General features: G+C 32.7%; 1 protein-coding gene across 6 annotated transcripts in view; it reads right to left on the bottom strand.

The window, feature by feature from the left end:
* The window catches only part of CCDC171 (coiled-coil domain containing 171), a 455,940-nt gene that overhangs the window by 217,998 nt on the left and 223,157 nt on the right, over window positions 1-14,785 (bottom strand). For all 6 annotated transcript variants that reach the window (XM_079112670.1, XM_079112671.1, XM_079112672.1 and 3 more), the window contains 2 exons: window positions 14,421-14,603; window positions 8,573-8,758 (listed from right to left, as the gene is read on the bottom strand). In XM_079112670.1, coding sequence (XP_078968796.1) covers window positions 8,573-8,758; window positions 14,421-14,603 — 369 coding nt within the window. The remainder of the gene's footprint in view (window positions 1-8,572; window positions 8,759-14,420; window positions 14,604-14,785) is intronic.

The raw sequence follows: 14,785 nt of genomic DNA, 5'->3' as shown, positions 1-14,785 counted from the left end.
ATGATAAGACTTTTAAATTAAGTTATGATGTTAATAATCCTACTTTGTGAAAATGGATTATGTGGGAGATGTTAATTATTATTATAATCAGGCTCTGGCAACTAAAAGATCTTTAAATTTCTTAAAGAAAATGAACTTTATTTTGTTTACAAGTTTACTAGAGAAAGTATGGCTATTTATTCCAAATTAGATAAATGAATTATTTCATAAAACACTTATATTCTAAATCCTCAGAGTATGGCAAGTAATTTTATCAGTAATATAAAAAAGTGAAGACATTATCAAAATAAAAAGGTAAATATTCATAAAATGCAACCCTTTGCTACAATTACTACAAAGACTTCAAAAAATCTTTGTAAATTACTCCATTTAAAATTTGAGAACTATATTATTTTCTTTTTACTTCTTCCCCAGCTGTAGCCTAAGTGTAATTAAATTTTAAAATGGAAAACAATAAAGCACAGAATCTATTTTGTATTAAAATTGAGACATGGTTAAGAAAAAAGTCAAAGCAACTGCAGGAAGGTCAAGAATGATACTGGGAGGTAGGAAGAGGCATAAGTGAAACTGCCAGGCTGCACCGTGATGGGATGAAAGACAACACAACAGAAATATGTAGAGGACAGAAAAGTATGATGAAAAGGGACATGTGCATAAAGGCTGGATCAGGGTTAAACAAAAGAACTATTTGGTAGACTTATGTGAAGAAATCTTTATTATTTCCTCCCAAGCCAATCTCTCTCAAGAAAAGATTATGATTTTTCATCAACAGAATTACAAATCTGTGATAACTCAGAGAATGTAATATTTATTAATAATTTCAGAAGTTCTCATCCATTATCATATCAAAAATCTCACCAATCATTAGGATATAGGTATTCTTAAAACTAAATTCAATACATATTTTTCACAAAGTCAAGTACTGCCCTTTCCACACAGCAGGGGCTCAAATACCAGTATTAATTAATTAGATGACCGGAATTTATTTTTAAGAAAGATAAACTAGAATATAATTTATAACTTTACCAAAAGATTTTTTACCTGATGATCCTATAAATACAAAAATATTTTAAATCTTCTATAAATAAGAAACATCTAGTGCATCGTAGATGAAATTGAAATTTATAAGGATTATGTAGATATATAACTTTTCCCAGGAAAAATAAGAAAAACTAAAATTACAGTTTTACTCTAATCCTAAATTATTTAGTCATTCTTAATCTCAAACTTACTAGAGAGCAAAATGAAAACAATCTCATTTCACATGATCAATGTCATTTCAAAAACATCATTACATCACTCAGTGTCTACAGTGTTCCCATTGTTTGTTACAATTCATAAATTTATGTCATTTTCTAAATTTTTATGTATAGGAGTCTAATTTATCCTGTACCCCAACCCCACCAGCATATTATCTATGAGTCTTGGTTCATCTTTAACAGATTATGCAGATTGTTATAATATACACTAAGTCAAAGATGTATATTACCAAATTATTATTTGTAGACTAACAGAGAGGAATCAACTCACTTAGAAACAATGGAATAGATATTTCAGAAAATGAGTCCAATCCAAGACCGATAACAACTACTAATACCAAAATTATTTGGGGAGAGGCTATTTCAGATGCTTTATTTTTCTATATACCTCTGTGGATGACAGAAATCAATACTTGGAAAATTATCTCTTGGAATATTAAATTTTTTTTTATTTTAAAGTACCCGATTTCAACATCTCTAGTATTCCTACCACCCCTAGTGGAAATTTTCTTATTTGATGTGCAATTCCTTTCTTCAAATGTTTATAAAACATATGAAATCCAGTTGGATTTCCCATTGAAAGTCTGTGTGTATTCCCTGAAATACAGGAACACCCCTACTGAATATTTTCAAGTTTCCTTAAAATCAAACTGGTTCTATAAGAACTGGACAATTTTTAAGACAATTTCCAGCTAAACAGACCTTGGATCATAAAGGTAGTGTAAACCAAAGACCCTACATTCATGTGTCACCTAGACTGGGGTTCCAATTCTTTAGTAACTTTTTTCCTACCCACTGTCTATAGTAGATATCAAATCTGATATAGGTAGCTGATAGACAGGGATTTTCTAGTCTCCATTTCACAGTAAGACAGCCATTCCTGACTCAGCTTCATGCAGGTAGATTTTCTTCAGTTTATAAAGCTTAAAGCCTAGATTTATTATCAACTCTAGCCACCAGCCAGGTGTACATTCCAATGAGCTATTTGACTTCAGCTCTTTCTCACCGTCTGGTTTTTAATATCCTCTTTAGTGCTCTCTTTAAGCTTAGATATATGTCCCAAAATTCACCTGTTACATTTTTCTACTTTTCACTCTATAATTTCCATGTGTACCACAAAGCTCATGTGTTGGAAACTTAATCCCCAGTGCTGGAGTATTGAAAACTGGAACCCTCAAGAGGCGGCTAAGTCATAAGAGCTCTGCTCCCACGAATGGAACAATGCCATTATGGAAATGGGCTAGCTATTCTGGAGGTGAGTTCCTCATAAAAACATAAGTTCCTCTACCTTCCCTCTCATGCACATGTGGCTTTCCTGCCCTTCTGCCTTTGTAGCAAGAAGGCCTTCAGCAGATGCTAGCAACTTGACATTGAACTCCCTAGCCTCTGGAACTGTGAAAAATAAATTTCTGTTGTTTATGAATTACCTAGCCTGTAGTATCATTAAAACAGAAAAAACAAAAAATGACGCCACTCCATATGTTTAGAATGAGAAGTTCTTTCATGTTTCGTGCTAGCAAAATCTTGGTACCACAAAATGACAGTATGAGAAAGATAAATTACAAGACAGTCCCAATTAAGACTATGATCTGGTGTTGGAGAGGATGTGGGGAAAAAGGTACACTCATACATTGCTGGTGGGGCTGCAAATTAATGCAGCCACTCTGGAAAGCAGTATAGAGATTCCTTAGAAAACTTGGAATGGATCTACCATTTGACCCAGCTATCCCACTCCTCAGCTTACCCAAAGGACTTAAAATCAGCATACTACAGAGATACAGCCACATCAATGTTCATAGCTGCTCAATTCACAATAGCCAGACTGTGGAACCAACCTAGATGCCCTTCAATTGATGAATGGATAAAGAAACTGTGGTATATATATATAATGGAATATTACTCAGCTATAAAGAATAATAAAATTATGGCATTTGCAGGCAAATGGATGAAATTGGAGAATACCATGTTAAGTGAGATAAGCCAATCTCAAAAATCCAAAAGACAAATGATCTCACTGATAAGCAAATGATGACATATAATGGGGGGGTTGGAGGGGGGCAAGAATGGAGGAAGGAGGGACTGTGTAGAGGGAAAAGAGAGGTGGGAGGGGTGGGGGGGGAAGGGAAAAATAACAGAATGAATCAAACATCATTACCCTATGTAAATGTATGATTATGCAAATGGTATGCTGTTACTCCACGTACAAACAGAAACAACATGTATCCCATTTGTTTATAATAAAAATAAATTTTTTAAAAAAGACTATGATCTGAAAGTCCTAAATGAAAAATTAAGAAATTAAGTACAGTACTGTATTTTTTTTAAATCATCTGAACTATGTTGGGTTTATTTAGAAATGTAGGGCTGGTTTAACATTAGAAAACTAAATAATGTCACTCTAGGGTCAGCAAACTTTAGACAGGTAATACATGAGGCTTTGTTAGCAATATACATAACATATTCTCTGATACATATTCTCCTTTCTTTATTTGGCTTTTTTGCTGCTTTTATTGTTGTTTATAATCCTTTAAAAATGTGAAAACCAAGTCAGGTATGGTGGTGCACACTGTAATCTCAGTGACTGGGGAAGCTGAGGCAGGAGGATTACAAGGCCAGCCTTAGCTACTTAGTGAGGCCCTAAGCAACTTGGTGAAGTCATATCTTGAAATTTAAAAATATAAATAAAAAGGACTTGGGATGTAGTTCAGTAATTAAGCACTCCTGGGTTCACTCCCTAGTACCATAAATAAATAACCATTCTTAGTTCACAGGCCATACAAACACAGGCCATAGTTTGCCAACAGCTGATGCTAACAGAATAAGAGAAGAAAATCATGTTTATCTCAATAGATCATGTTTATCTCAATATATTTTAATAGAGAATTAAAATATATTTTATAAAAATATGCAACATCCATTCATGATTTTTAAATATGCATAATTTAGGAAGATAATTCTTTTCACTCAATAAGGATCACCAACTAAAATCATAATGGACTTCTTTCTTAATGGAGAAATTGTATATTCTGTTTAAGATTGGGAATGAGATAAGGATGCCCAATGTTTCTACTTATATTCCACACCGTACTGTGCCAGTGCAGTAAGGTGTGTGGGAGCTGGGGGGGAGGGTGACTAAAGGCATAAGGTTTGGAAAGGAAAACCAAAACTGTCAGTATAAATAAATGTGTCTCTCTGCAGAAAGTCTTAGAAAGTAGAGATAAAGTACTCAAAATAATAAAAGTGGCTGCATAGAAGATTAATATGATTAATACATCTATCTGTTCACATATCAGTTACTTGGTTGATCTTACTCTGCAGGGTTACCTGCAGGAACTAAATTAGACAAGATTTCTTCCAAAGAGAATTTTGCATTAGCTTCCGCCTAGAGCAACTGGACACTACTGACCTAGGATTATCCCTTTCAGGTTAATAGGCAGTTCCTTAATGTGGGAGTCTCAGGTTCAAGCTCATATCTACTGGTGAAACCAAGAGCTTAGTCTCCTACTCTCAAACACAGCTATTGGTATTTGCCTCCAGGGCAAACCTAGCATCTGTTCACAGTGCTAACTTTGATTTCTACTCATTGGGGTCCCTCGGTGGGACTGTTTATTATATTTTTGTCCTAGAAGATTTCCTTTACTTCTTAATGCACTAATGTTATTACAGCAAGGGTCTTATCCAAGATCTAGCTGTGTTATAATGGAAGGCCATTTTCAGCATCTGGTCTAAAGTTCATTTTATAAAAATTATCATATATAAAAAATGATTAAAAACAAAATTTCCAAAATGTTAACAGTGGTTGTTTTCAGATAACAAATCATAGGTAACTTCTTTTCTCTTCTGTATTTTCCATTGGTGATCTTATTTCATTTCATAAAGAAGAAACAATACACTCTATTTTTAAAAAGATGCTATATACAGAACATGATTAAAAGAAAGAACTACTGTTTAAAGTATTATCGAAAACACAAAAGAACAGAGCACGGTGGTGCATGCCTATAATCCCAGTGCCCCAGGAGGCTGAGGCAGGAGGATTATGAGTTCAAAGTCACCCTCAGCAAAAGTGAGGCACTGAGCAACTCAGTGAGATTCTGTCTTTAAATAAAATAGGGAAAAGGGCAGAGAATGTGGCTCAGTGGTTAAGTGCCCCTGAGTTCAATCCCCAGTACCAAACACACACACACACACACACACACACACACACACACAGAGAGAATATTTATCAAGCGTATAATTGCTTTTCAAATAGTATCTTAATTCATTCTCATGAAAATCCTGTAACTTAAGTATCATTATCCATATTTTTATAAAAGAGGAAACAAAGGTTCAGAAAGTTTAATTTGCTCAAGTGAAAGAACTGGAATTTGAGTTCAAGAATACTTGTTCCAAGGCCAGTGCTTTTTCCACTGAACAATGCTGCCTCCCACAAGAGAGCATTTTCACATTACCACCTGCTAATTCTTTTTTTTTTTTTACCACCTGCTAATTCTAATTAAGAGATAGTAATTAAACAATTCTCCACTCCTGACAACAGTATTTAAGCTACTGGTACTTTAAAGAAATTAATATGAAGAGCTCTTTATCTGCTGGAAGATATGATACCTAAACATCAACTACAAACTATTACAGGAAGAAAAGACTCCAGTATGATAGTTAGATGCTTTTTCAAAGCATAGTTAATCGCAATATATATTAATAGGACATGAAGCATTAAAATCTTGTTTAATTATCAATACACATGAAAATGTTCAACTTGACTAATAAAGAAATACAAATAAAAGTAACAATGATGTATCTATCACGTTATCAAGTTCAGCAAAAAAAAATTTTTGAAGTATTAATAGCCGGGTTTGGCAAAATGTACACATCCCATACATCTAAGGGGATACTATAATTAATGAAAACTTGCTGTAAGCTGATCAATAATATATACCCTTTAAAAATGTTTGTGGCTTTTGATCTAGTAATTCCTCATCTAGGAATTTATCCTGATGAAATAATCACAGATGTGTATAAAGATTATAGGGGTGATCTTTTAACACCAAAAAAGAAGGAGGAGGGGAGGTTTATTGAATGAATCTAAACCCATAATAATAAATTAAGCTAATAAATTATGTAATGTCTAGTGGTTGCTAGAAGCTGAAGTGGAGGGCAGGGAGTTGGTCAAATGGTACAAAGTTGCAAAGTAGACAGGAGGAATAAATTCTGTTAACCTATTGCAAAGAAACATTGTTCAGAATGTATAATTTGAAATTTCTAATAGTAGACATTAGATGTTCTCACCAAAAATAAATGATAAGTCTGTGAGGTGACAGATTTGTCAATTAACCTGGTCATCCCACAATACATACATGTATCAAAACATTACATCATACCCCAGAAATACATGCAATTTTGTCAATTAAAAGAAAAAAAGAAAAACGGGGGAATTATATGTATTCAAAAGAATCCAACCAGCCATTAGAGATGATGACACTTAATTAGCATGACATTTACCAGCATGGAAAGAAATTCTTGACATTCTTGACATGATTTTTATCTAAAAAGCAAGTAAAATTCCAATATGTATGGCTGTATTTTTATTAACCTATATTTGGTTATATTTCTGTGTTTTCAAAATACAAACTGCAACATAATATACATCAAAATTTTAGCAGTAGATATATCTAGTGATGGCTTGGGATTGTTTTCATTTTAATTTTTTTATCTATATTTTCTTATTTTTCCACAATAAATATTGATTACTCATGTTTTAAAAAAAGTAAAAACTAAAGATTGATATCATTTAATTATTGGTTGGTAAGCCAGAATACAGTGTCTACTATTATGTGATACAAATAAGTTACAAAACAATATACAAGTACACACTCATTTATGTAACAAATTTTATATGTACATAATATAATAATATATAAGTAATATATATTACTTTAAATCATTTGAAATTGCTGCCATGTGTCTGTTTTTCACTTTAAAATCAGCAATTTCAAAAATAAATTCTAAAATATTAATAGTATTCTATGAGTTTTTTTCCCTTCTTTAAGAGCATCTATATTTCCCTCTTAAATTCATTTGTATTTACTTCTTTTAGATTTTAATATTTTCTAATTTTTCTAAAAACTAAATCTCAGTTTCAATATTATAGGCAGGCGACTTTGGGTAAGTCAACTGTCCTCAAAAAACAATGGAAATAATTATAACAGTCCCTATTTCCCAGGGTTAGTTGAAGAATGAATAGTGACACAGAGCCTGGCACATGTGTGCTATAAATCTACATAATGTGGTGGTCAGGAAGGTAGATTTGAAATAGGACTTCTTGGATCTTTCGCTTATTAATGGTTGTCCCAGTTACGTAACCTCTCTGTATCTCAGTTTTCTCATCAACAAAATGGAAATAACCCCACAGTTTGTGTGATGTTTACATACATAATGAAGTATTTAGCATAGCATTCCTGCCAAACAGGAATTTCTTAATGAATTTTGGCTATTTTATTAGTAGTAGTAATAGTATTTAAGTACTAGAATAAACATACATCATATGTTTAGTTATTTACCAACTCTGAATTAGTATTAGGTATATGCCAACTCTGAGTTATATATCAATCTAAGTTGATTGACTGCATTACTAGTTTGATATCTGAAATAGAGGCTATACCATTTTTATTTTCCTAGATTCAGTTCTATTCTAGTATGTATAACCTCACTAGCAAAAAATCCTCAAGTAGTAAAATCAAAAACAAGAATTATCTTATACCATATAACCAATTTTCAAAAAAAAAAAATACTGTAGTCCTAAATCTAGTAATGAAATTCTTTAAATGACAAGTAATAGATTATAACTTCCCTTTTCCTTCTAAACACAATTGCAAGGAATATATGACAAAGAGAACAAATCTTCCTAACCAAATCTCCCCCCTATCCAAATGTTCATTTACTATATATGAATCAGACAGACCTAGATCCAAACCCTCCAGAATCCAAAAGATATGTGGAGTCTCCAAAATCCAGAAGGCACAAAACAAGAATAGGAAAAGAATAAGAGGAGGAAACAAGGAAGATAAAACAAACAAAAAAATTATTATTGGAAAAATTTCCACTTTGTTTTCAACCAGTCAGTAAAGACTACTTTCACATTTTCAGTACATCTGAATGCATTTTTGTAACTGATAATGAAATGAGAGTTCATGCATTCTTATAAGCTCTTATACAATGAAATTTCACACCTTGGGACCTAGTCCCTATTCAAGAAGTATACACGATCCCCCCTAAGATCCAAATAGGAAATAAGCGGTACAGGAGAGATGCTCTCCTACCTTAACAGCTTCTCCCAGAGTTTGGTTTTTGTCAGCTTCCTCACTGGAGTGCAATTCAAGTCTGTAATTCAGCTCCTGTAGTTGTTGTGCCTGTTCATTCAACAGCATTTGTGCCTGCTGCTCCCGAAGCAATGCATTATTTAATTCTTCACATGCACTTTCAAACTTCTCATGGGTGATCAATTTCTTTTAAAAGAGGGGAAAAAATCAGTTACAATCTAACTGCACTGCTATATCATTTAATCTTCAGAATTATATTTGCTAACATACAAACATTTCTAAGTATTTGATACAAGACAAAAATGTTTTAATAAGTCAAGATAAAAATATGACTGGTTTTTAAAGGACAGTCATACTTTCAAAGTAAGCATTTTTAGTCAAAAAAAAAAAACTTAGAAAACATTCCAATTCTAAATTAACCCATAATGCCCAGTTTAAATCTTAATCCATAAACATTTTTTATAAAGATTATGATTGTGGGAATTAAAGCCTTTAACTAATTTCTAGGCTTTCGAATGATAACCTTAAAATTTTCCCTAGTCAAATGTCCTTTCCTTGGAAAGTTCTCACCAGACCATACCTCATCCGCTCCCTCTTCCAGTCACACTATCATACTATCTTGTTTTATTTTCCTCATAGCAACTTTCATTTTCAGATTAATCACTGTTTTTCTTTTTTTTAATGTTTTGAATTATTTTATTACAAAGACACCATCAACATTGTTGTCCTATATAGATGAGGAAAACACTACATGAAAACATTTATCTTAACATTTTATATATTTATTTATTTATTTATTTATTTTGATTCATTGTACACAAATGGGGTACAACTGTTGTTTCTCTGGTTATACATGATGTACAGTCCCATACCCAAAGGACTTAAAATCAGCATACTACAGTGATGCAGCTACTTCAATGTTCATAGCTGCTCAATTCACAACAGCTAGAAGGTGGAACCAACCTAGATGCCCTTCAATTGATGAATGGATAAAGAAACTGTGGTATATATATATATATATATATATATATATATACACACACACACACAATGGAATATTACTCAGCCATAAAGAAGAATAAAATTATGGCATTTGCAGGTAAATGAATGGAGTTGGAGAATATCATGCTAAGTGAGATAAGCCAATCCCAAAAAACCAAAGGCCGAATGATCTCTCTGATAAGTGGATGATAATACATTACGGGATGGGAGGAAGGCAAGAATGGAGGAAGGATGGATTGTATAGAGGAAAAAGAGGGGTGGGGAAGGGGTGGGGGGAAGGAAAAACAACAGAATGAGATAAACATCATTACCCTATGTATATATATGACCACACTGTTTTTCTAATTGCCTATCCATTCCCTGCCACCAACCTCACATATAAGGATATAATTCCACTGAGCTTTCTCACCCAACACACAGAAGAAGGCATGGTGCTAAGCAAGTGTTTATCATTATTTGTTTGAATGAAAAAATATTCATATACACCCATCTGCCAATGAAACTATATGCTATAACATACAACATGATTTTTCTAACATCATAACTACTTTGAAGGGCAGAGCACCATGATGTGAAATAGACTAATGACAGTACTAGAGAGGGGTCACCCCTGAAAACACATGAGGTCCAAAGTAAGATGCACTTGAACATCTTCTCTTCAAAACATTTAAACAAGTAACTAGCTACAACAAGCAAGACACATCTTGATCTTGAAGTACAAATGAGAATGTTTCACAAAGGGTAGGTAACTAGGAAATGTAGTTGGAAAACAAAAGGGAAACATGCAGGCCACTTAATCATACTAAGTTAACTTATGAATTTATTTAAGATTTACAACTTTCTCATTGTTAAAAGGGATCTGAAGTAGATTAATATAACTAACCACAAATACAAAGTAAATTGATTTGAACTTTTAAAAAATCTAGGGAGTGCAGAATAAGATCATATTAATTCTATGCATCTAGAATGTGTGATTATTGCAGTTGAATGTAAACTTTATCTCTTAAGTTTTCTGATGAGAGAAAAAATAGAAACGTACAGTTAATTTCCTCATGACCCCCCCCCCAAAAAAAAGTATGGAGTTAATACACAGAGAAAAACTTGCCAGAATTAAATTTGAGAATATATAGGATGGATCCTTCTATATTATAATATATAAGCATACAGTTTTGTTCTTAAAGCAATTGACTTTTACTTCCTTCTTCAAGGATATATAAAATTGCATTCCTCAACACTGATGAAATTTTAGAAGGGAATATTATAGTGTAAAAATAGATGCCTATATGTTTTACCTAAGTTAATTTAAAGTAAAAAGAACAAGGACAAGGCATAAGGGGAAGATGCCTCGTTTCCTAGAGTCACCTAGTAAAGGTTTATCTATGTATCACTGACACTTATTCTGCGTTTAGATCTTACAAAACACTCATCTTTTCACTCCCTCTTAACAGCTGCCTTACTTCTCCATATTATCCTACTATAACCAAACTCTGCTTCACTACATCAGGGCTAACAGCCTCCTCTCAGAACTCCAGCTCTTTCTACTTCTTAACATTTCTCTGTTCTCCAGGTCTTAAGAATGGGTATTTTTGTATCTCTTCTCTCTTTTATTTGTGTTGTTTTAAATTATGCCTCCTTGCCATCAAATCCTTCTGTACTTTTCAATCCGTATATCTGTAAATCAGGATCCCCACCATTTTGTAAGATTTCCTTTATGCTGACAGAACGTGTGTTCCCTTCCCACTCCTCCAAAATGTCTCCTTTACTAAAAAAGGGTTAATTTTAGCCTCTCTTGTACCCATCCATCACTCTCACAGACTGACTCAACTCTGTTTACAATTCTGGAATTAAGCAGTATCAAACAAGTACTGTAATGTAGAATAAGAAAAAGATGGTCTGTGAAAGGAGTTTTAAGGCAACTAATAAACAAAATGAAACAACAAAACCTTGGAATTTAGCTGTTAGAGAACAACTGCCAGAAGATGAACATAGTATTCCAAAACAATGAAAGCTCTGAATAGCTTTTGGCAGGCAGGATGTTTCCTTTTAGATCAACCATAAAGAAGTTATTTCTTTCTTTTTTTTTTTTTTAATACACTTTGCCGAAATCAGTGAAAGATGAGTGGTTACAAGGATACTTCCTGATTTTTTGAGTAGAAAAGAGCATCTTTTTTCCATCTGTTTTTAATAAAATAATTCTTTGTTTACACAGGTATATTTGTTAACCATTATAGTGAGGTGATCAAAAGTATGAATTTAGGAGTTAGCTAAACTACCCAGGTTCAAATCCTGTCATTTCCACCCCCTGTGTTAATTTGGACAAGTTACTTAGCTCTGTGACCCATACTCTCTCTTCATCTATAAAATATGGATAATAATATTATTTAACTATTAAATTATATGACATTACTATGGGGATAAAATGAATCAGCAACTGTAAAATAACGAGGTCAGTGCCTGATATGTGATCTTAAATGTTAGAAATCATTTCTTTATTACTTCATAACTTAAAATAGTATTCCAAAATATAAAAATTATAGACCTCATTCCCTCAGTTATTACTCTAATTAATCCCATTTTTATTCCTACACTTCAGAGGAATTAATTCACTTTAAACATTTCCTAAAACATATTCTTAGGCTTTGCTACAAGTCAGTTAATTAGAAGAAAAACCTTACAAGAGGATTTTGTCACCTCCCACCAAATTTTCTTCAAATTCTAAACTTTTTCTCTAGACTCTGAAAATTGAGCCCTGACTATTAAAAAAAAAAAAAAAAAAAAAAAAAATGGTGCCAGGCACAATGGCACATGCCTATAATCCCAGCAGTTTGGGAGGCTGAGGCAAGAGTATGACAAGTTCAAAGCCAGCTTCCACAATTTAGTGTGGCCCTAAACAACTCAGTGAGACCCTGTCTCAAAATTTAAAAATTTTTAAAATGACCTGAGGATGTGGCTCAGTGGTTAAATGCCCCTAGGTTCAATCCCTGGTATCAAAAATAAAATTTAAAAAATGTTACACTGTCAAAGAGAAGTTGCTAAATTATTTTCTCAATAAAGAAATAAGAACCAGGAAATGAAATTATATATAATATCTACAATGCTTCATACATATACAACATAAAGAGTCTTCCAATTTTCAGGAAAGTTGCTATCATCTAAACCTAAATTTTGTTGACTATATTCTAGACCTCAAATTGCATCAAGAGCTATCTCTATCCATTTTGGCAAACTATCTCAAGATCGCAAATTTCATTTGTATATATGATTGGAAGTAAATCAAAATAAAGTATAGATACACTTCAAAAGAACTGGTTTTAATTTTTTTTTTTTTTTTTAGTTGTAGATGGACACAATAGCTTTATTTTATTTATTTATTTTTATGTCGTGCTGAGGATTGAACCCAGTGCCCCACACGTGCTAGGTAAGCACTCTACCATTAAGCCCCCCACCCCAGTCCCTGACTTTAATTTTTATTAGAGTTACTTTAATTATATTGAATAATGAGTTTCATTGAGGAACTGGCCTTTAAAAGTATAAACAGCTCTTTACTATTTAAGTACAATGTCAAAAAAATTGCATGTCTACGAATAGGGGAACAAAATTTTGATACATATGTATTTCAGAATTGTGTTCCATTATCCAAAATAAAATTAATAATGGCTCAGGAAAATACCATACTTTAAGTAAAATATTTATTTATTAATACAAATCAGGGGGCAAATTGTACATACATTTCTATACTATGTCTGTCCACAAAGGCACACATACACACAAAGAAAACTATGGTCAACAAAATGCATCCACATTTCAATAGTGACTGATTCTGGAAAGGTAAGATTAGAGTGACTTAAACTTTCTTCTCAAACATGTTACTTGACTGTCATTTATGGTCATTATGAATTACTTCCTTACTTGGATAAATTGTTGAAGCAGCTCATACATTTTTCTTTTATGAGCAAAAAACTGAAAAAATGAGTGGAAAATTGTGGTATCTTTAAGACAGTTGATTGAAAGAAAACTAGGGCTTAATTCATGATTATTTGGTTCTGTCAATTCATAGGAACCCTCTGCCCTTCGAAGGTATAACAATTTGGAGTAATAATTAATATCAGAAATTTATATTATCATAGGATTAATAACTACTCCTTGTTACTGCCTCTGTTGCCACAAATGTTAAAATAGCAAATTCCAAATTAACTGAAAGATACATTTAAAAAATATGTTTAAACTGAATTATGCCTACAAAACTTGGGTGTCCCGAAGAAAGAGGTCTAAAAGTAGTGCATTGCTAGGTTTAAGAACAAATTTCACGTTCAAATTTGTATTAGTTGTCATCAGTTATGTAACCATTGGAGATTTCAGGGAAATCTTTTAACTGTTTCTCTATTTGCATTTCGAAACAGCACCGTAGTAGTTCTAATGGGCAAAAAACTAACTCAACTATAAATAGAACATGTGGATATCTGTGTTTTATTGTACTCATCCATTTACATATTGATCTAATGTTACTTGTCACACAGCCTTTCTTTTTCAACTATCCACTGCTTTTATAAATACATACAAATCTTTATGGCAAGTTAGACAAATTGAGTCTTTCTTTGGAAAAGTCACTTGATTTTATACTAAAAAATCTAATTCATTCAAAATACTCAATATAAGGAGAGAAGAGAGGAAATCCCCCTCCCCAAACATCAGGCTCCTCAACTGGAGGTATTTTAAAAGGAAAGTTACGTGAAGAAATTCTATTAATGGGACTTTGAATTATTTTTTAAAACCAAACAATAAAAGGGGGAAAAAGACATAGAGATAGATATCACCAAAACCAGTTTTCTAAATCATATATACTTACAGAGTGCTTAAATTCATTTAACTGCATTTGGAGGCCCTGGGCTTTGTCAAGCTCCTTTTTCATTTCATTCACGTTACGTTTGAATTCTGTAACCTCCAGGCGCAGTGAGCGGCGTTCTACTTCTGCTGCATGCAGTCTTTGTGTAAATCCAAATATTTGCTTTTGTAATGATGCTGTGCTTTTCTGTTATTAAACAAGAGTGATTTTACAAGCAGTAACTACAGATTTACTAATAAATCAATAGTACTGACCATTTTACTAAGTTAAATGTAATTTACATTATACAAAACAAAATACTTAGCTATTACTGAAACTTGGAGGTAAAAGCTTCTTTTCATGTGATCAATAATTTGGCTTTTATGAAA

Source organism: Sciurus vulgaris (genome assembly GCF_902686455.1).
Source record: "Sciurus vulgaris genome assembly, chromosome: 15".
NCBI lineage: Eukaryota > Metazoa > Chordata > Mammalia > Rodentia > Sciuridae > Sciurus > Sciurus vulgaris.
The sequence above is the reverse complement of the archived record's forward strand: the minus strand, read 5'-3'. Positions and strand labels throughout refer to the sequence as shown.